The sequence below is a fragment of the Pinus tabuliformis genome, chromosome 2_2, assembly GCF_031772625.1.
Source record: "Pinus tabuliformis cultivar Carrire ecotype Pingquan chromosome 2_2, CPIR1, whole genome shotgun sequence".
NCBI lineage: Eukaryota > Viridiplantae > Streptophyta > Pinopsida > Pinales > Pinaceae > Pinus > Pinus tabuliformis.
Window position 1 is genome coordinate 1,257,863,310 of NC_142300.1, and position 21,362 is coordinate 1,257,884,671.

Sequence of the window (21,362 nt, forward strand, 5' to 3'; positions counted from 1 at the left end):
CAAATACCCCGCCCCGGTCGATTACGATCATAAAACACTGTATAAACATGGATTAATAAGTTTATTTGAAACTTGTTAAGAACCATAACCTCCCCGCCACGCAACCTTGGAGTTAATTAACCGTCCGGGTTAATTAATAACCGTCCCTAACCATTACCCCGACCAATAGAATTGCGCCTGAAATAATTAAAACGTTGTTTATTGTGTCGGCCCCGTAGCATAACTCCCCGCCATCTCCAAAGCCCGTTAGCCATCCGATCATTCCCCGCTCATCCAACGGCCGAAAACGATATCGCGACCCCCCTTTTGACCGCGCGATAACTCGCGATCGCCCGACAGTTTTCCGCCGTACCTCTGCCACGCGTCGCCCGTTCAGCATGCTCGCTCACCCTCCGTCCAAAACCACTTGACCCCAAAAGCAGTGTGATCAAACCACTTACTGCCCTCCTCTCTGCTGATGTCAGATTTGATTCCACTGATGTCACTCTGATTCCATTGACGTCACTTTGGTACTGCTTGTGTCATCCACCCATTAAATCCAAAATAGTCCTGCCAAACCTCAGTTTTGTCAAAATAAATAGATAAAGTGCCATTTTCATTGTTATACACTGCAGATTGCGCTCTCATACAGAATAAATTCCGAGCCAATAGTTCAGTTACAAACTGGCACTTGACCACAAAGACTCCAACAACAAACCTGCAGCCTGTCAGCCAACCTGCATTTGTACAGTTTTCTTCTTCAACGCAGGTATTTATCCAGCTTGCCATGAAACCTTGCAAATTCGGTTTTCCACCAAGAATTCTACCAGAGAAGGTCAAATTCAAGTTAAGGACAGTTCGTAACTGCCATAAAAAGACCCCAAACTTGCTGTTTGGTCTATTTTTCCACAGAAAACCGCTTTAGCCCTGAAGGTTGCGCCCCTCAATGCTCCTCATAGAAGACATGTTAGAAATATTGTTAAATTGACCCCGGGTAAAAGGTAAATGTTAGGGTCCCACCCTAACCCCCTTATTTATGTCATGGGATCACGTCATAGTCAGGAGTCAATAAAGCCCATATTAATATTTGTAAGTGGTTAACCCGCAATTAATGACGGGACCACAGTTAGTTGCAAATGGGCCGTAGTATTAGATAGATGGTATTAATAAAACCCACGGTATTGGGCCGTGGTATTGCATGTATGAGTCATATATAAAGGATAGAGACTCCCTACGAGGAGTATCGTGTCTTATTTTGTAATCGAGCTCTGCTCTATTGGAGGTTGCCCCCTCGAAGAGGCAAGTGAACATTACTCTCTGAATAATAAAATCATTGCTATTCTGTGTTCTGGGTATCTTTTCTTCGCATATTCTGTATTGGGTATCATTTTGCAGGTTAAGAGCATAACAAGTGGTATCAGAGCACTTTCCAGGGCCGGTGGGATCGCCAATTCTTAGCAATTTTTTTTTTTTGGCTAGAGACGTGTTCCGGCGTCTTTAAACCACGGGATCTGTCGTTGAGCGCATAAACCTGCGGATTTGGGGAGGCATGCACGCAGGAAATACAAGAGGTGGTCACGTCTGTTGGACTCCCTTGTAACCCCTGTGGGTACCCCTTCGAGTAGTAGCGCATTAGACAGAACCGCGCACGGACTGTTTTCCACGTACCCTCTGGGTATATCGGAAGCCCCTAGGCTCCCTTGAAACCTCACCATAGATAAACCGTCAGCCGTCTTGTGGCTACAGTACATCGAGAACAACACTCGGAGAGATTACTCGCCCGTACGATAGGGTAGTCGGGTTGTATGGCTAAGGGTACAGTCGATCCTCCTTAGTTAGAGCCTTGAAACATTGGGCCGAGTACTACTGCCAGACCCTTATGTATATTGCGATCTGTAGCACCTGACACTCCTCAAGACCATAGTTCCCTTTTCTATCAGGGGATCGCACATCATCTATTCCAGATTTGCTGGTGCAAAGGGGTGCAAAAGCAGCCGACATCAGTTCCGCAGTCTCGAGTTCACAGATCAGTCATTCCGATCTATTAGAGCCAGCCGATCCGCAACAGCAGTCTGTTCCGCCACCTAGAGCTATCTGATCCGCCATTCAGATCTCTCAGATCCACCAGATCGGAGTTGTTGTGAAGGGTTCCTATACCGAGGTATAATTTTCGCAGGACTTTTGGCCGCATTGACATTTTGAGGATTTGGCGACTGCAGTATTGATCAGGAAGGAGTAAAACTCTGCTAGGAGTTTTCCCGGGCGCTTATTGGTGATCTAGCCCATCAGAATCAGGACGATGAGCTGAGCACGGTGGTACCATTCAATTATTAGTGAAAAATTTTAGGTGGTCCCAATTTTTGATCAAGTTGGTGTATGGTAGAAACTAGAGCTCAAGCAATGGCCAATGAAAGAATGGACGAACTTGAAAAATCCGTCCAATCCATCAATAAGCAGCTTACCTGACTATCTCTCTAGGTCTAGCAATTAATCCCAAAGGGCAAGGACCTAGCCCACGAGGAGGCGTATAATGACAATGAATACAATGAGGGTGAGTCTAGCCACTCTCCTCACGTCTGGCACACCCACCCACCACCCAGTCAGCGACCTCCCAAGTTGGATATGCATAAATTTGACGGTTCTCACCCGTCTGCATGGATAGCACAAATGGAGCAGTATTTCAAACTGAATCATATCTTAGATGATGCGACTAAGCTTATGTTGGGGAGCATGTACTTGGACAATGAACGGTGGCAATGGTGGGAATGGCATCAACGTTGCAATGGACCTTTTAAGACTTGGACCCAATTTACCAAAGCTCTTCGAGACCACTTTGAACAGGAGGACTCTTTTTTGGGTCGTCTGACTAAGCGCCGACAGACAGGTACCGTGGATGAATATATTACAGCTTTTGAAGCCTTAGAATTCCGCACTTGGGGTCTCTCAAATGATTTCTACACGGAATGTTTTATTAGTGGTCTTAAAGAAGCCATCAAAGCTCAAGTCTTACTGCACCACCCTCCCACTTGGACAGAGGCTTTCAAGGTAGCCCGTAACGTGGAACGTGCATTAGCAGCCCAATACAATCGCCCAAATTTCCCCACTAAAGGTCGTCTCCCACATACTCACAACACGACTCAAACACTTAAGGTCCAAAAGGTGTCACCTGCGGAAATGGCCGAAAGAAGGAAGCAAGGACTATGTTACTACTGTGATGAAAAATACTCCCCAGGTCATAAATGCAAGGAGCCCAATTTTTTTCAAATAGATGCCACTGACTACAGCTCAACAGAGGAAGATCCACCACTTGAGGAACATGAGGCGCTAGAAGAAGACAACCCAAAGGAGAATGTCTCTGACGAACCAGTTATTTCGCTGCATGCGTTGGCAGGGATTTCTTCCCCTGAAACTCTCAAAATCAGGGGTTTTCTTAAACATCACCCAGTAGTAGTCTTGATTGATAGTGGAAGTACCCATAATTTCATCCATCAAAAAATCGCAGAAGCAGTGCATTGTTTTGTACGAGCAGTTTCTAACTTCCAAGTCCAAATTGCGGATGGGGGCACAATGAAATGTGAAGGCCGCTGTGAAAATGTCAAACTTCAAATGGGGGATTATCAGTTGAAAACCCACATGTTTGCCATACACATGGGGGGTTGCGACATTGTCCTCGGCGTTGAATGGCTCCACACACTTGGGCCAATCACAATGGATTTTCAGGAGTTATATATGAGTTTTAAGCAGAACAACTACACACATACCCTCCGTGGACTCCAGGCGGGAGCCCCCTCTATCATCAACTCGCATCGGATGGAAAAATTGTTAAAAAAGGGCAATCATGGAGTGGTAGCTCAATTTAATGCCATCCAGGTCGTCAAAATCAAGTCTCTGCCAATTCATCCTGAGATGCAACAGATTTTAAATAACCATCTGCCGGTCTTTTACAAGCCTCATGAGCTTCCACCCTCGCGAGGGGAACATGATCATAGCATCACCTTGGTTCCAGGGGCCCAACCCCCAAATGTGCGGCCATACAGATATCCGTTCACCCAAAAGAATGAAATAGAAAAAATCATCAAGGAACTTTTGGAAGCAGGTGTCATTCGTCCCAGCATTAGTCCTTATTCATCCCCAGTGGTCATGGTGCTCAAGAAAGATGGGGAGTGGCGGATGTGTCCCGACTTCAGGGCCCCCAATAATTTGACAGTCAAAGATAAATTTCCCATTCCGGTGGTTGACGATTTGCTGGACGAACTCGATGGGGCTCAATTCTTCACTAAGCTGGATCTTCGCTCAGGCTACCACCAAATTCGCATGAAGGAAGTCGACATTCCCAAGACTGCTTTCTGAACTCATGAAGGCCATTATGAGTTCCTGGTCATGCCATTTGGTCTTTGTAATGCCCCCTCTACTTTTCAGAGCCTTATGAATCACATTCTCAAACCATATCTCAGGAAATTTGTCCTTGTCTTCTTTGATGACATCCTCATCTATAGTGGCACTTGAGCTGCACATCTTCAGCATGTAGATCTACTCCTACACCTGCTTCGCAAGCATAAATTATTTGTCAAGATGTCCAAGTGTTTGTTTGGCATGGAAGAAGTTGAGTATTTGGGCCACATTGTGGGGCGTGAAGGTGTCAAGGTGGACCCCAAAAAGATCCAGGCAATGCAAGAATGGCCTCAACCTAAGACTTTGAAGAGCTTGAGAGGATTTTTGGGTCTCACAGGCTATTATCGTAAACTTGTCCGCAACTATGGCCGCATAGCGAAGCCCCTCACTCAACTCCTAAAGAAAAATTCCTTCTTCTGGAATGAGGAAGCACAACAGGCATTTACCGCTCTCAAAAACGCCATGTGTTCCACTCCAGTCTTAGCACTACCTGACTTCACCAAATCCTTTGTCATTGAATGTGATGCTTCGCGGACCGGTATTGGGGCGGTCTTAATGCAGGAAGGGCGACCTTTGGCCTTCACAAGCTAACGACTAAGTGGGAGGAATCTGGGCCAATCTACCTACGAAAAAGAAATGATGGCCATCTTACATGCCGTCGAGACCTGGCGACCTTACTTATTGGGGCGACGTTTCCAAATCCGCATAGATCATCACAATCTTAAATATTTTTTGGAGCAAGGCCTATCCTCCCCACAACAAAATAAATGGCTCGCCAAAATGCTGGGATATGATTATGAGATCATTTACAAGAAAGGGAAAGACAATAGTGTAGCAGATGCATTATCTCGCCAATTTGAGGAAGAAAGTACTCTGCTAGCAATTTCCCTCCCCATTCCAGAATGGATTGAAGAGGCTCGCAAGGAATGGTTTTCACACCCCAGGCTCTCCCAACTCATTTCTCAATTGCAGGAAGATCCAAATTCCACCAAGGGCTACTCGTGGCAGGATGACATTCTTCGCTACAGGAACAGAGTCGTAATATCCCCAACATCCACCTTCAAAGGTCGCATTTTGGCAGAATTTCACTCATCGCCCATTGCAGGACATTTGGGCTTTCAGAAGACGTATGCTCGCACCAGAAGATCATTTTTTTGGACAGGCATGAAAAAGGACATCCTTACTTTTGTAGCAGAATGCGATGTTTGTCAACGCCACAAAGGGGAAACAGTCAACACACCAGGCACATTACAACCATTGCCCATTTCGACATCCATTTGGACGGAAGTTTCTATGGATTTCATTACAGGTCTTCCAAAGTCTGGGAACAAGTGAGTCATTATGGTGGTTGTGGACCGACTATCGAAGTATGCTCATTTCTGCGCACTACCCCACCCATTTACACCAACTTTGGTCTCTCAATATTTCATGGATCAGATTTTCAAATTGCATGGCATGCCCACTTCTATTGTGTCCGATCGTGAAACGATCTTCACTAGTAATTTTTGGCAAGAACTCTTCAGGATACAAGGCACTCAACTAAAACTCAGTACTTCCTATCATCCGCAAATAGATGGTCAAACTGAAGCCGTCAACAAATGGCTAGAAACCTACCTTAGGTGTTTCACTTCAGAAAAGCAACACCTTTGGGTACAGTGGTTACCTCTGGCTGAATGGTGGTATAACACCAACTATCATGCCACCACCAAAATGACTCCCTATGAAGTAGTATATGGTCAACTTCCGCCTTCCCCTACTTCTTATCTCAAGGGGTGCTCCAAAGTACAAGCAGTGGATCAACTCCTACAACACCGCGCAACCATCCATGCTCGCCCATCTTAGAGAGAATCTTCATCAAGCTCAGAACCGCATGAAGCAATAGGTAGACCAGCATCGCTCAGAGTGCCAATTTCAAGAAGGGGATCAGGTCTTTTTGAGGCTGCAACCATATAAGCAAACATCACTCAAAGACAAGGGTTGTCAGAAGCTATCTCCAAAATTCTACGGACCATACCAAGTACTTCAGCGCATTGGAGAAGTGGCTTACAAGTTGGCTTGTCCACCTACTGCAAAAATCCATCCAGTTTTCCATGTATCATGCCTCAAGAAAGTGATCAGGAACAATTGCCGAGTTCAAACCAGTCTACCTGAATTGGACGAAGAAGGGTCAATCTGGCTTCAACCCAAACAGGTTCTAGACACAAGAGACAAACAACTGCGCGGCCACATGATTAAGGAAGTCCTCGTCAAATGGAAAGACACCTCTCCGGAAGATGCAACTTGGGAACCAGCCACTATTCTTCAACAGTTTCCGCAGCTTCAGCCTTGAGGACAAGGCTAGTCTTAAGGGGGAGGGCATGTTAGGGTCCCACCCTAACCCCTTTATTTATGTCATGGGATCACGTCATAGTCAAGAGTCAATAAAGCCCATATTAATATTTGTAAGTGGTTAACCCGCAATTAATGACGGGACCACAGTTAGTTGCAAATGGGCCGTAGTATTAGATAGATGGTATTAATAAAACCCACGGTATTGGCCCGTGGTATTGCATGTATGTGTCATATATAAAGGATAGAGACTCCCTGCGAGGAGTATCGTGTCTTATTTTGTAATCGAGTTCTGCTCTATTGGAGGTTTCCCCCTCGAAGAGGCAAGTGAACATTACTCTCTGAATAATAAAATCATTTCTATTCTGTGTTCTGGGTATCTTTTCTTCGCATATTCTGTATTGGGTATCATTTTGCAGGTTAAGAGCATAACAGTAAATGTTGAGTTATTTACTAGACAGAGTTATTTACCAGACAGAGATGAACAGGGGTCAAAACAAGTCAAAGAGTATTAGTTAAGATAGGCAGCCAGCGTAGAGTTACTGAAGAAAGCAGCTGCACAACCAACTCATAGGGCCTACCTCCAGCACATTCAACAAAAACCGGACTAGCACAACATCAGTTATCTTTTTCTATTTTCAAGACTAGTTGTTTCTATTTTCTTGTAAAAACTATTCTTAGTCATCCTAGATATTATCTTACTCTGTTATGAGATATTTGTTTTATAATTTGTTTCATAAATACCCCCTCCACTAGGGTATTGAGGGTGGATTCCTAGACTTTGCTGTAATATTGAATTTTTGGAATAAAGAGCTGTTGGAATCAACTGTTGCATGGCCTACTGGATGAAGAATTGAAGCAGAGGACTTGTCACAGACTTCTTGAATCAACCACTGGAACAATAATTCCTCTATATCTTGTGTTTTAAAGTTTTCTTAGTTTATTATATCATCTGTGTTTCACAATCTGAATGATAAAGAAAAGATTTAATTTCAGAATATGCTTGATTGCACTCTATTTTCAGTCATTATTGTTCTCTGTGTTTTCTTCAGAATTAGGATAAGCAGTGAAATCTTAATTGCTCATGTTTCCTAATTCTTTCATGTTGATTATTTGCTAAAGAATACTTAACTGCTCCTTATCAGTAATCATCCAATTTCCCTCTTTAAATAGGTTGAAGGATTCTCAACTGCCCTTCACCCCATTTGAGCCCATTCCATCTGTTTCAAGTCTTTATTTGTTCCCTGTTTGACTACCTTGCTCTGTGAAACCATCCTCTGTTAAGAAACCAAATCCAGAAATCCATCTTCTTTGACTCCATTTTCCTAATGGACTGAACTACTCTGTCTTACCTCTCTGTTCTATTGAATCTCACCACCCAAACTCAAACAAAACCCTTGAACTTCATAACTAGCCTAATACCTTTAAAAACAAAGCTAAATCATAAAGAGAGAGCCCTCTCTGGATACAGATTGGCTAGATTCTGTATCTAAAAGATTGGTTAGTGGTTACCTCGGCCTCCTTTCCCTTTCTTACAACTTTTGGGAAAACTTGAGTGATAACATCAATGGCGACTCCACTGGGGAACTGAATAATTTGTTTGTTACTATTGTTTTCTGTATAAGCTACAGATGGAGCTTGAAGTTAGCCAGGTAGCCTTTGAAATGCTTTTGCTTTGCAATTGAAAAAGTAAATGAATGCTACTTCAGTCTATCTCTGGTCTAGCTTATAGATTGGACAATTGGTTTCAAATACTTGATCAGTTCCTCTTTTCAAATAAGTCTTTAAGAAAGTTCAAAACTCCCACATCTAAAACCTCTTAAAGAGACTGTTAAAGTTGTATTGTCAAATCTATTTCAAGAAAAAACCAAAAACACACCTAGAAACCTGGCTTCAGAAGGGATTCATTACACCAGATCGAATCTGGATCCAAATCCCCCACCTGTGTTTGAAAATCCTAATCTGATTCCTAGGATTCTTAGAAGACAAGAGAGCCAAGAAAATTCTGCTAGTTCTCGGCCTCTATACAGATCAAGATCCTGTCCTGTGAAGTGGATCTACCCTGAGGACGAACCTTTTGATGAGTATTTTGAAAACTCTTTATTTGTGACCTTTTCAGAATCTGGGTTAACCCACACAGTTCAAGATCCAATATTCATTGAAAATTTGCAGATTGAAGTTGTTACTTCACACCTTGACAGACATTTGCAGAACTCCATTCAATCTGAGCTTACCTCTGAAAGAACACCAAACCTTTCTGTGATTACTATAGCTTCTCCAAGTTCACCATCAGCACCTCAGACTTCCCAACCTCAAACTACCCTTTCCACTCCTCCATCTACAACACACATTCCCATTGTTATCCCTACTCCTCCAATTGTCATATCTATTTCTGCAACCATGGCAAACCAATATACTCCCCTGCACTTACCTGCCAATCCAGGGGCTATGCCCCAAGACTATCAAAGTAAAATCACTTCTTTTGAAGGTACTAGCACTTACACAGCTCAACAACATACCAAGAAAATGACCGACTATTTTGAAATATATGAGGTTGATGCTGATGATGTTAGAATGAAAGTATTTGTTCAAAGTTTGACTGGAGATGTTAGAACATGGTTTAGAGCCCTCCCTGCAAATAGTATCAATGACCCACAAGCTCTTTATCAGACCTTCTTGAACAGATGGGAAAAGAAGAAAGATCCTCTCCACATTTTATCAGAATATGAAAACCTAAGAAGAGGCACACAAGAAACTATCCAACCTTTGTTTGTTGGCCTTTTAGGTTAACTTGACAGTGGAACTTGGGAGACATTTTTGGCCTATTTGTATTGGTTTCACGAGACTTGGAAGAGGTTCTGAGGTGATTTTAGATTCTGGAGAAGGAGATTCAACATATGGCAAAGGTTCTTATGTTTTTCCATATGCTCTGCCCCAACCACATGGAGATAGGCTTATGTGTGTGATTGAAGGGCTCCAACCATTGGGAGACAATTTTGTGTGTTCAGTTATAACCGAGAATCGCTAATCTTGTGGGTGTGTTATGGCTTAACATGAATTTTCCTCTGCATTCCTCGTGCACAACTAAAGTAATTCGACTTGGAAATATTGGGAGGATTCTAGATTGATTGAAAAAGGTCATATTTTGTTAGAAAAGTATTCCAATGTGTGTGAATGCATTTAGTGCATAAGTAGTGATGGTTAAGGTTTGATTTCACCAAATTTGTGCACTCTTAATCCCAGGCCAAAGGTGAATTTCACCCAACATGTTTTATATTCTTCACTTTGGAGCTGAGTGATGGTTGGATGAGTGTATATGTGAGTAAGAGAAGGTTGCATACAATGAATACACTTCAAACCTATTTGTGAGAAGGATTGCTTCAGTGTAAAATGTTCTAATGGTAGCATAATGAGTAGATCTATATGTTGAAGTAGTGTACTGATTCACAACTTTAGATTGTAGATCAGATATGTAGAGAGTTGTAGCAAAGTGTGTTTGTAGAGATGTAAAGATTGATATAGCTGCAAGTTTGTGACTCTCACATTTGTTTTTGTAGGAGTTGTTGGTGCATTTGGCATATAGCAATTGTCTTTTATGTTGTTGATTGTATTATGCAAAATTTATAGTTTGGAGTGAGGGTTTGATATTATGAATGAATGTGATATTTGTGTTTACTGCAAGTGATATTATTATTGAATTGAGACTTCTGTGATCCAGATCAAATTTTTGAAGAATTCTTCGGCGAAAATCACATGGAGAAATTTTTGTCGACGCGTTTCGAACCAACCAGTGTGGTTCATCATCAGGACAAGTTGAATGAGCAGATCTGGCTATGCACTTTAAATAGATAGGGCAGAATATCCAATGACTCAAATTTCTCGATAAGGTAACGGCTAAAAAGACAACAGCTCGATTTGACCTGATAACGGCTAGTTTGACCATGATAAGGGGTATTATATTAATTTATATTATTTATTTATGTAAAAGAAATTTCAGTTATTAATATAGAATAAATTAATATAATATAATAAGTAAATCATAAAATAAATTAATTTCAAATAAATTAATTTTAAATATATTAATAAATCTAAATTAATTTAAAATTGTTAGAAATATATACTAGAATAAGTAAAATTAATATATTATAATAAGTAAATCATTAAATAATAATAATAATAAATAAATAAATAATTTCGAATATATTAATTAATAAGAATAAGAATAAAATTAATTTTGAACTGTTAGTTAAAAATATTAGTTAGTTATAACGGCTAGTTTGACCATGATAAGAGGTATTATATTAATTTATATTATATTATTTATTTATTTATTTATTTTTATTTTTATTTTAAATAAAATTCAGTTATTAATATAGAATAAATTAATATAATATAATAAGTAAATCATAAAACAATTTAATTTCAAATATATTAATAAATCTAAATTAATTTAAAATTGTTAGGAATATATAATAGAATAAGTAAAATTAATAAGTAAATCAATAAAAAAATAAAATAATAATAATAATAATAATAATAATAATAATAATAATAATAAATAAATAAATAAATAATTTCAAATATATTAATTAATAAGAATAAAATTAATTTTAAATGGTTAGATAAAAATATTAGTTAGTAATATAAATACTCGTAAAAAAATTAGAGAACTCAAGGGTTGGAAATATAAAAATTAATTCAAGGTCTATTTAATGGTAAAAAATTGTATATTAATTATAAAATAGATTAATTTTAAAATTAACTTTATGTAAATTAAGTTTAAATTGATACCCAAAAAAAAATAAAAAAATAATAATAATAATAATAATTATAATTTTACCATATTAAAATTAATTAATAGTTTAAATTAATTAATTAGAATAGATTTAAATTAATTTTTGTAGATAAATTAATAGTCAAAGAGTTTTAAAAAAATAAAAATAAATAAATAAATAAATAAATAATAATAATAAATAAATAAATTACCATATTAAAATTAATTTATCGATGAAATAAGGGAGGAAAAGAAAGAAAACGACTGGGAGGAGAGGGCTGAGATCCAACAACTATTGTTCTTCCAGCCATCCTCTCTATTGAGATTGTTCGATCTTTTTTCAATCTCCAGGGCTTCTCTAAATTCCATCACCGGAAATTTAGGGAAGCCCTGGAGATTGAAAAAAGACCGAACAATCTCAATAGAGAGGATGGCTGGAAGATCAGTGGTTGCTGGATCCCAGCCCTCTCCTCCTAGTCGTTTTCTTTCTTTTCCTCCCTTATTTCATCGATAAATTAATTTTTAATATGGTAATTTATTTATTTATTTATTATTATTATTATTATTATTTATATATATATATATATATATATATATATATATATATATATATATATATATATATATATATAGATATAGATATATATAGATATATATTTAAACTCTTTGACTATTAATTTAAACTTAATTTATCTACAAAAATTAATTTAAATCTATTTTAATTAGTTAATTTAAACTATTAATTAATTTTAATATGGTAAAATTATTATTATTATTATTATTATTATTATTATTTTTGGGGATACAGTTTGAGTGGGCCTAATGGTTAAGAGCATGTGTTTAAGAGGTCACAGGTTCAATGTCACGCACCATTACATATCTAAATTTTTTTTTATTTTACCACCATAAAGTTATGCATATATGTCACATTGAATTTCTTCGCACCGCCCAACAAATTATAACATACTACTGTTGCCGAGCATTACAATCAAAGTTTACTTATTATAAAACAATCATATATGGTATGTATACTTCTACCCGCTCATGCAAAGGTTAATAATATCTCCCTATACACATCTTTCCATACCCGTGATTCGGTAATGTTTATGCATTGGATAAACTTTGATATGTGGCGAATTTCTAATATGCGGTTTACAAATCCAAGGTGTATACCGGGTACAATGAACGGTTCTCATTCTTAAATTTTTTTCTTTATGGCATTTACTATATTATGTGTTGGTTTATGTCCCCGAGGGAGCTAAAGCCGTGGGATTCTGTCCGGCTCCGGCGCTCATCTAGCTGGCCTGTTATGCGTCGACCATTTGGCTTGATGAACAGCCAACCAACAGGCCGTCATGTGTCATCGCGTGCCCGGTGCTCCAAACGCCATACGGTCTGACATCTCGAACTTGCCAATTCGCGGTTGCTTTTCCCGGTTCTTTCCTGCTGATTGGACGATGGTAACAGGCTCGCCCAGATCTAGGGCTATTGTTGAGCCACGAGGCAGAGAAAGCTATTGAAGTATTTATGAGGTGATTCACCTTTCGGCTTGTTTCTTGATTTCATTGTGGAGCGACTGTCTGTCACTTACAGCATTGTGGCGCTCTGCCTTACCCTGAACCTTCCGACTCCAAGTAATCGGTGCACAGCAGAATGCCTCTGCCATCCTTCACGATTTCAGGTATAATTTCTTCTTATTCAGGTCCCGCTTCTCTCTTTTCCTACTTGTGTTTTGCCCAGATGCATGAGCCTCCGCGGCTCCAGTTATGGTTACAGTCTCTGCTAGCTCGTTTACTTTTTCTCTAGGCGTTTTTATTTAGAGCTCTCAGTTTATGGTTTTGTTGTCGTGCTCAGGAGGATGGCTTGACGGCTAACCAGTGATGTTGGGAGTCTTCTCCACTCCTCTGTCATCCCAAATTCAGGTAAGAGCCATGCGTTTACCATAGACCCGTTTTTGACTTTTCCAAGGTAATGGCTGAACCGCTGTTCGCCTGAACAGGAATGTTGGGGGTCTTGCTCTTGTATTTGGAGTTCCTCCGCCATACTCAAGGGGTTTCCTCGCTTGGAAGTTTCTATGTCTCATTCTCATATTTGGTGGTTGCATTATGTCTGGTTTCCTCACCCATACTCAGGCGGGAACCACCGCTAAGAGGCGCTGTACGCCGAGCTTAAATTGTATAACTGTCTTTCATTATAGGATCTACGCTCCTGAGCGCAGACAATGCTTCTTGTTAAACGATGTTTTCGGTCTATATAATACTATTTCTTGGTTTAGACTTGGTTACGAAATTGTTATTGTGACACGAGAATTCTTGGTATGACTCTAGCTCTGTATTATGATGTTTTCTGGCTTACTCGTCTTCTCTGTAGCTTTACTATGAACACATGCTTAATTACTAATCTCTAATCGTTTCCTTTTCCAGTGTGAATTCATTTTTATGGTTAGTTCTTCTATATTAATGGTTCGGGCATTAGAAGCCCCTGCTGGCTAAGCACATGCTTACGCTCAGCTACGGCAACTCTTTTAGAGCCGGGACAATCTGTTAATACCTGTTGTGCATGCATAATGTTAATGGTTCTTCTTTCGTTCCATGGTGGAAGGGATGTATCCGTTTGCTTTATGTTTTATCCCGCATGCATATGTATCTTCAGTCAAATGTTTTCAGTTATGTAATTGTGAAAGAATGTTGTCGCTCCGAAGCTTGTGCTTTGTTCCGCCGACGATTTGTTCGGCCTGCGATTTTCCTTGGTAGAAGGTTTGGGTAGTTCGTTGTTTTTAATGCTGTTATGATTCGGAATATGAACCCATTAATTCTATACAATGCTAGATGTCTTTTTGTTTTCCCTCCCATTTGATTACAAAGAAGGGTTTTACAATATTCTTTTCTGTTTAATATTCTTGCTATCACCCGTACCATAGAGTTTTCAGTTCGATATGTTCTATGCTTGTGTTCTTTGACTGAAAGATCCAGATTCTGTCTCTGCCGGTTGCGCAGAGACTAGATTTTTAAAAGAAATGAATAGATTGGTTTTCCATTATTTTTACTTGCTTACAGAAGACCATAAAAGGATTCCACAGATAAAATGCTTAGCAAGCCATACCTGTTTAGCAGCAAACCTGTTCGTAATGCTTGTCAACCTCCCGTCCGTAGGAAGATCCTCCTCGATCTTCCACCCCCAAGCACTTCTGCAGATCTTCTTGTCTGCAATTCCTCTGGCTATGCCAGGTCTCGCTATCTGATCCTAACTAGACGTAGCGGATTCAGGAAGTCTCTTCCTTCCAACACATGCTATCTGGTCACTACCAGACATAGCATCTCCCCATTCCTGCCATCTGATCCTAACCAGACTTGGAATTTCCCCCTTTTTCCTCCTGGGGTCTCAACTGTCTCATGTAGGTGGTTAGGTTTTTTATTTAACTACCTCAACCGTTATTAACCACAATTAATCATACACTCAAATTAAATAGTGATGACACAATTAATTATCATAATAATTAACAACACTAACAACAGAGTTTTTATACTTATCAAACAGAGTTTTAGCTCACAGTTAAATTTACTATTTTACCCAACATTATCACTTCACGAGGAGCATTACATCTCCCCCTCCTGAAGTTCAACATCGTCCCGATGTTGTTGTTCATCCAAAAACAGTTTGGGATAAGCTTCCTTCATACTCTGCTCATCCTCCCAGGTGGCCTCATCAGGCCCAAAGTGCTGCCATTGCACTTTAACCTGGTTGATGACCCTTTTCCGCAACTCGACTCTTCTCCGATCTAGTATGTTCACTAGCTCGACCATGAAGTCTCCTTCCGGTTCCACCTGAAACACATAATATTCAGATTAGCTTCTTTCTAACATTCCATTCTGGTTTACATTTATTTACAGCCTTTTCTTACCTGAATGTCCTGCCAACTTATTATGTGCCTAGGGTCATAAACATATTTCTTTAAAACTGATACATGGAAGACATTATGGACTCGGATATGGCTGGGTAGGGCTAGCTGATAAGCTACCGGCCCCACTCGTGCTAAAATCTGGAAGGGCCCACAGAAACGACGTGCCAATTTGGCACAAGCATTCCATTGGAGAGTACTTCTCCTTGCTCGGATTCTGACATATACATGCTCACCCACCTGATATTCTTTAAATGTTCTTTTCCGATCTGCAAAATTGTTTTGTCTGTCCTGAGCTATTTTTAAATTAGCCCGGACCCTCTTGACCATGACTTCCATCTCTTCCAACATTTCAGGACCCAGCAAGAGTTTGTCCTCCGGTCCACCCCAACTGGATGGCGTACGGCATCTTCAGCCGTAAAGCACTTCGAATGGACTCATCCGCAAGGATGCATGATATCCATTGTTATAAGCAAACTCTACAAGGTGTAAGTACTCCTCCCATCAGGTATGTTGTTGCATCACATAAGACCTCAGCATGTCTTCCACCACTTGATTCACCCGCTCAGTCTGCGGATGATAAGCGGTGCTGAAGTTCAATTGAGTCCCCAGACCTTCAAACAAGGTCCTCCAAAAAACTGATGTGAATTTAACATCGCGATCGGATATTATTGTTTTTGGCAGCCCATGAAGTTTAAATATATTCTGCATAAAAACATTTGCGATTTGAGCCGCACGATATCTAGATTGAACCGGTATGAAGTGAGCTGACTTACTGAGTTTGTCTACTACAACCATTATAGAGTCATTGTTCTTTTTGGATTTTGGCAATCCCGTAATAAAGTCCATGGTCTCCCACTTCCATTCTGGTATGGGTAATAGCTGTAGTAAACCCGCAGGGTGTTGATGTTCAGCCTTAACCTGTTGACATTCTAAGCATCGCGCTAGATATTCTACCACATCCCTTTTCATGCTTGGCCAATGGTACTCCTTCCGAAGCGAGGTGATTAATTTTTGGTAGCCCGGATGTCCCGCATAAGGGCTTTTATGATATTCATCCAGAATCTTTTCTTTAATATCGCTCTGATTGGGTACATAAATTCTTTTCTGGTAACACAGAATTCCGGCTGCATTCAAATTGTACCCTTGTTGTATTATGTGGGTATTTAAATCCTACACCAGCTGCTTCTTTTGTAGGTAAATTCGATCTTGTGCAGCAGCCTCTTCAATTTCTTTGTCAAGGGTGGACCGTCCTTCACTAATACCAATTTCATAAATGCAATGCACTTTTCGGCTCAGTGCATCAGCTACCCTGTTCTCTTTTCCTTTCAAGTGCTTAATTTCAAAATCGAAATTTCCCAAAAAGTCCACCCACCTAGCTTGTCTAGCGTTTAAGGTTGGTTGACTAAAGTAGCTAGTCAAACTATGGTGATCGGTCATCAACAAGAATTTTCTTCCCACTAAATAATGGTGCCACATTTTCAGTGCATGAACTACCGCGGTTAATTCCAGATCATAGGCAGAATACTTCTGCTCATGTTCCTTTAACTTTCTGGATTCGTACGCGATCACCTTACCTTCCTGCATTAACACCCCACCTACGCCCTCTTTGCTTGCATCTGTGCAAACTACATACTCCTTTTCTGGATCTGCAAGACTCAGCACAGGTGCGGTAGTGAGCAGGTGTTTGAGCTGTTCAAAGCTCCGTTGACAATCTGCTATCCACTTAAATACCTTTCCCTTCTTTTGCAAGGAGGTGATAGGGTATGCAACCCTGGAGAAACCTTCTACAAACCGCCGGTAATATCCAGCCAGCCCCATGAAAGATCTGATATCTGCCACGTCCTTGGGTATTGGCCATTCTATTATAGTTTTGATCTTTTCGGGGTCCACAGCTATACCTTCTTTTGTAATGATATGTCCCAAATATTGGATCTGTTCTTTATAAAAATCACATTTGCTAAATTTACCATATAGCTGATGCTCCCGTAGTGTCTGTAACACTATTCTGAGATGCTCCTCATGCTCTTTAATATTCCGGGAGTATATAAGTATATCATCAATAAAGATTAACACGAATTTGTCTAGGTACTGATGAAATACACTGTTCATCAAGCACATAAATGTCGCAGGTGCATTGGTCAACCCGAAAGGCAGTACCACAAACTCGTAGTGCCCATAACGAGTACGAAAAGCTGTTTTGGCTATGTCCTCATCCTTAATTCTGATTTGATGATAACCCGACCTCAAGTCGATCTTTGAAAAGATTGTCGCCCCCTTCACCTAATCAAACAGTTCATCAATGCGGGGTAGTGGATATTTGTTTTTAACTGTCAATTTGTTCAGCTGTCTATAATCTATGCACATACGGAGAGTTCCATCCTTTTTCCTAACAAACAACACAGGGGATCCCCAAGGGGATACACTGGGACGGATATACTTCTTGTGCAACAACTCTTGCAGCTGCATCTTTAACTCAGTTAATTCCGGCACACTCATCCGATAGGGTGCTCGGGATACTGGGGCTGCACCGGGTACGTTTTCAATGGTGAAGTCCAAATCTCTTTTGGGCGGCAGCCCTGGTATTTCTTCTGGAAATACATCTGTAAAATCTTGCACTACCGGTATATTCTCCACAGTCGCAACTTTATCTTCAGATCCAGCATACCCTACTTGTATTGCATATATTTGACATTTCTTCCGGACACTTTTAGCTAGCTGTGAGGCCGTAATTGGTCGGATCTGCACCGGTTTTTGGATACCTTGAATTTCCTTTTCCATTCCCAGTTCATCTCGGTAAGAAATTGTTTTTGTCTTGCAGTTTATTACAGACCATCGCTTTTCCAACCAGTCCATTCCTATCAGCACATCATATGATCCAAGAGGGAGTACATTCAATTCTGTTATTATTGTCTGACCAGCTAACCTTAGTGGACAGTTGCTGACCTTAGTCAGCACTCGTCTTTTGGCCCCGGTGGCAAGCTGTACTAACCAAGGATTTTTAAACTTAATAGTTTGCAAACTACAGCTTTCCACGACTTTGGGACTTACATAGCTTAAAGTAGCTCCTGGGTCTACTAAAATGGAAACAGTTCGATCAAAGATCTTACCTTCAAACTCTATCATTGTTGGCTGGTAATCAGCTTGTCGATCCTCAAGTGCTGCATTTATTCTGGGCATGGACCGGGCCACATCTCCCACCGTAGAAGCTTCGTAGATCTGGGACACCTGATCGCTTTCCTTCCGATGAGGACAATTTTTAATATAATGGGGTCCGCCACAACCCCAACACTGAACCGGTGGCCTAGCTGAGCCCTCATTATCCACTCTAACCGGCTGTTCACTATATTTAGATTCAGCAGGTGGCTTAAATATGATCTGACTTCTTGATGGGTTTCTAGTGCTAGCCCCTTTCGAGAATCCCTTGTGAAAGTTGCTGCGAGTTCCCTTAGCTCCTACAGTCATTCTGCTGCTCTTTTTATTTGCCCAGCGCTTCCCAGAATTTTCTCCTTTTTGTTTGCTCTGCTGATAACATAGTCTAGCCTTCCGAATCGCTTCATCCATCGTCTTCGGATTATCAAACTCGATTCTTTCCCGCATTGCCAGGGGTAGGCTGCTAACAAACCACTGCACCTTAGCCTTCTCCTCTCGAATGTACGGTACATAACGAAGCAGGGATGTAAATTTAGTTATGAACTCATCTATGGTCTGTTGTCCAAGCCGCAGATCATGAAATTCTCGTGCTTTTTCATCATAGAAGCATTCTGTCAGGTATTTTTCCTTAAAATATCTTTGAAAAGTCTCCCAAGTCACATCTTGCTCACTCACCCCCCGCACCATCTTGACTTCTTCCCACCATAATGTGGCCTTGGCTTGCAGCTGGAAAATAGCCAGTCGTGCCTTAAGATGGTGATCATACTCGTACACTTGGAAATACTTGTTCATATTGATTAGCCATGCCTCTGTGGCTTCTTCTGATTCCCCATCGAAATGAGGTGGTTTAATCTTCCGAAACTCCCCTTGTAATTCTATCCACGGTCTTTTTGGAGTTTGATATTCAGAAGCGTTAACAGACTTCTCTCCTCGCGTCTCCGCCCTTTCCTCTGCTTCCTCCTGTTCAGTGTGATAGCTTTGTTCATCTGTTACCCGTGTTTGTTCAGGCCTAGGATGAGACCGCTATTGATGTTGTTTATCAGATAAACTTTTCATAATCCTCTCTTGTTCCATGTTTAATCTTGCGTTGTCCTCACGCAAACGGGCCATTTCGTCCTTCAGCTCCTGGACTGTCCTCAATATAGTCAAATCAGTGTTGCGGCCTTCTGCTCCCAGTTGTACCCATAACTCAGGATTCCCCTGAGGATGAGCAACATTATCTGGTTGATCCAAATTTCCATGAGGAGCGCTACTTGTTCTCCTCATTCCACTGTTACCTGTACAAGATTAGCTCATTCAACAGATGTAATTGTATATTCCGGTATACTCTTAACTTGTTTGCTAAGATACTATTTATGCATTGCTGTTTTATTAAAATTAACCCGAGGTCACAGAGTTGTAACCTGGGCTCTGATACCAATTTGTCACGCACCATTACAGATCTAATTTTTTTTTATTTTACCACCATAAAATTATGCATATATGTCACATTGAATTTCTTCGCACCGCCCAGCAAATTATAACATACTACTGTTGCCGAGCATTACAATCAAAGTTTACTTATTATAAAACAATCATATGTGGTATGTATACTTCTACCCGCTCATGCAAAGGTTAATAATATCTCCCTATACACATCTTTCCATACCCATGATTCGGTAATGTTTATGCATTGGATAAACTTTGATATGTGGCGAATTTCTAATATGCGGTTTACAAATCCAAGGTGTATACCGGGTACAATGAACGGTTCTCATTCTTAATTGTTTTTCTTTATGGAATTTACTATATTATGTGTTGGTTTATGTCCCCGAGGGAGCTGAAGCCGTGGGATTCTGTCCGGCTCCGGCGCTCATCTAGCTGGCCTGTTATGCGTCGACCATTTGGCTTGATGAACAGCCAGCCAATAGGTCGTCATGTGTCATCGCGTGCCCGGTGCTCCAAACGCCATACGGCCTGACATCTCGAACTTGCCAATTCGCGGTTGCTTTTCCCGGTTCTTTCCTGCTGATCGGACGATGGTAACAGGATCGCCCAGATCTAGGGCTATTGTTGAGCCACGAGGCAGAGAAAGCTATTAAAGTATTTATGAGGTGATTCACCTTTCGGCTTGTTTCTTGATTTCATTGTGGAGCGACTGTCTGTCACTTACAGCGTTGTGGCGCTCTGCCTTACCCTGAACCTTCCGACTCCAAGTAATCGGTGCACAGCAGAATGCCTCTGCCATCCTTCACAGTTTTAGGTATAATTTCTTCTTGTTCAGGTCCCGCTTCTCTCTTTTCCTACTTGTGTTTTGCCGAGATGCATGAGCCTCCGCGGCTCCAGTTATGGTTACAGTCTCTGCTAGCTCGTTTACTTTTTCTCTAGGCGTTTTTATTTAGAGCTCTCAGTTTATGGTTTTGTTGTCATGCTCAGGAGGATGGCTCGATGGCTAACCAGCGATGTTGGGAGTCTTCTCCACTCCTCTGTCATCCCAAATTCAGGTAAGAGCCATGCGTTTACCATAGACCCGTTTTTGACTTTTCCAAGGTAATGGCTGAACCGCTATTCGCCTGAACAGGAATGTCGGGGGTCTTGCTCTTGTATTTGGAGTTCCTCCGCCATACTCAAGGGGTTTCCTCGCTTGGAAGTTTCTATGTCTCATTCTCATATTTGTTGGTTGCATGATGTCTGGTTTCCTCGCCCATACTCAGGCGGGAACCACCGCTAAGAGGCGCTGTACGCCGAGCTTAAATTGTATAACTGTCTTTCATTATAGGATCTACGCTCCTGAGCGCAGACAATGCTTCTTGTTAAACGATGTTTTCGGTCTATATAATACTATTTCTTGGTTTAGAC

The 21,362-nt window shown here is 40.7% G+C and overlaps 1 protein-coding gene across 1 annotated transcript; it reads right to left on the bottom strand.

The window, feature by feature from the left end:
- Positions 1–501: 501 nt before the first annotated feature.
- On the bottom strand, positions 502–19,316 carry LOC149198049 (uncharacterized). Its single transcript, XM_089408905.1, has 3 exons — positions 18,573–19,316; positions 17,973–18,353; positions 502–843 (listed from the first exon to the last, which is right to left on the bottom strand). The coding sequence occupies exons 1-3, from the start codon at positions 19,314–19,316 to the stop codon at positions 502–504; spliced, it is 1,467 nt and encodes a 488-aa protein (XP_089265031.1).
- Between the last annotated feature and the right edge of the window lie 2,046 nt (positions 19,317–21,362).

Excerpts from the sequence above, each read along its gene's own strand:
- LOC149198049 (XM_089408905.1), bottom strand. The coding sequence starts at position 19,316 with ATGAACAAGTATTTCCAAGTGTACGAGTATGATCACCATCTTAAGGCA. Across the intron at positions 18,354-18,572 it reads AGATCTACGAAGCTTCTACG|CTTGCCACCGGGGCCAAAAG; the intron begins GTGGGAGATGTG and ends TGGTTAGTACAG. Across the intron at positions 844-17,972 it reads TAGTGCAAGATTTTACAGAT|TTACGAACTGTCCTTAACTT; the intron begins GTATTTCCAGAA and ends TTTTTATGGCAG.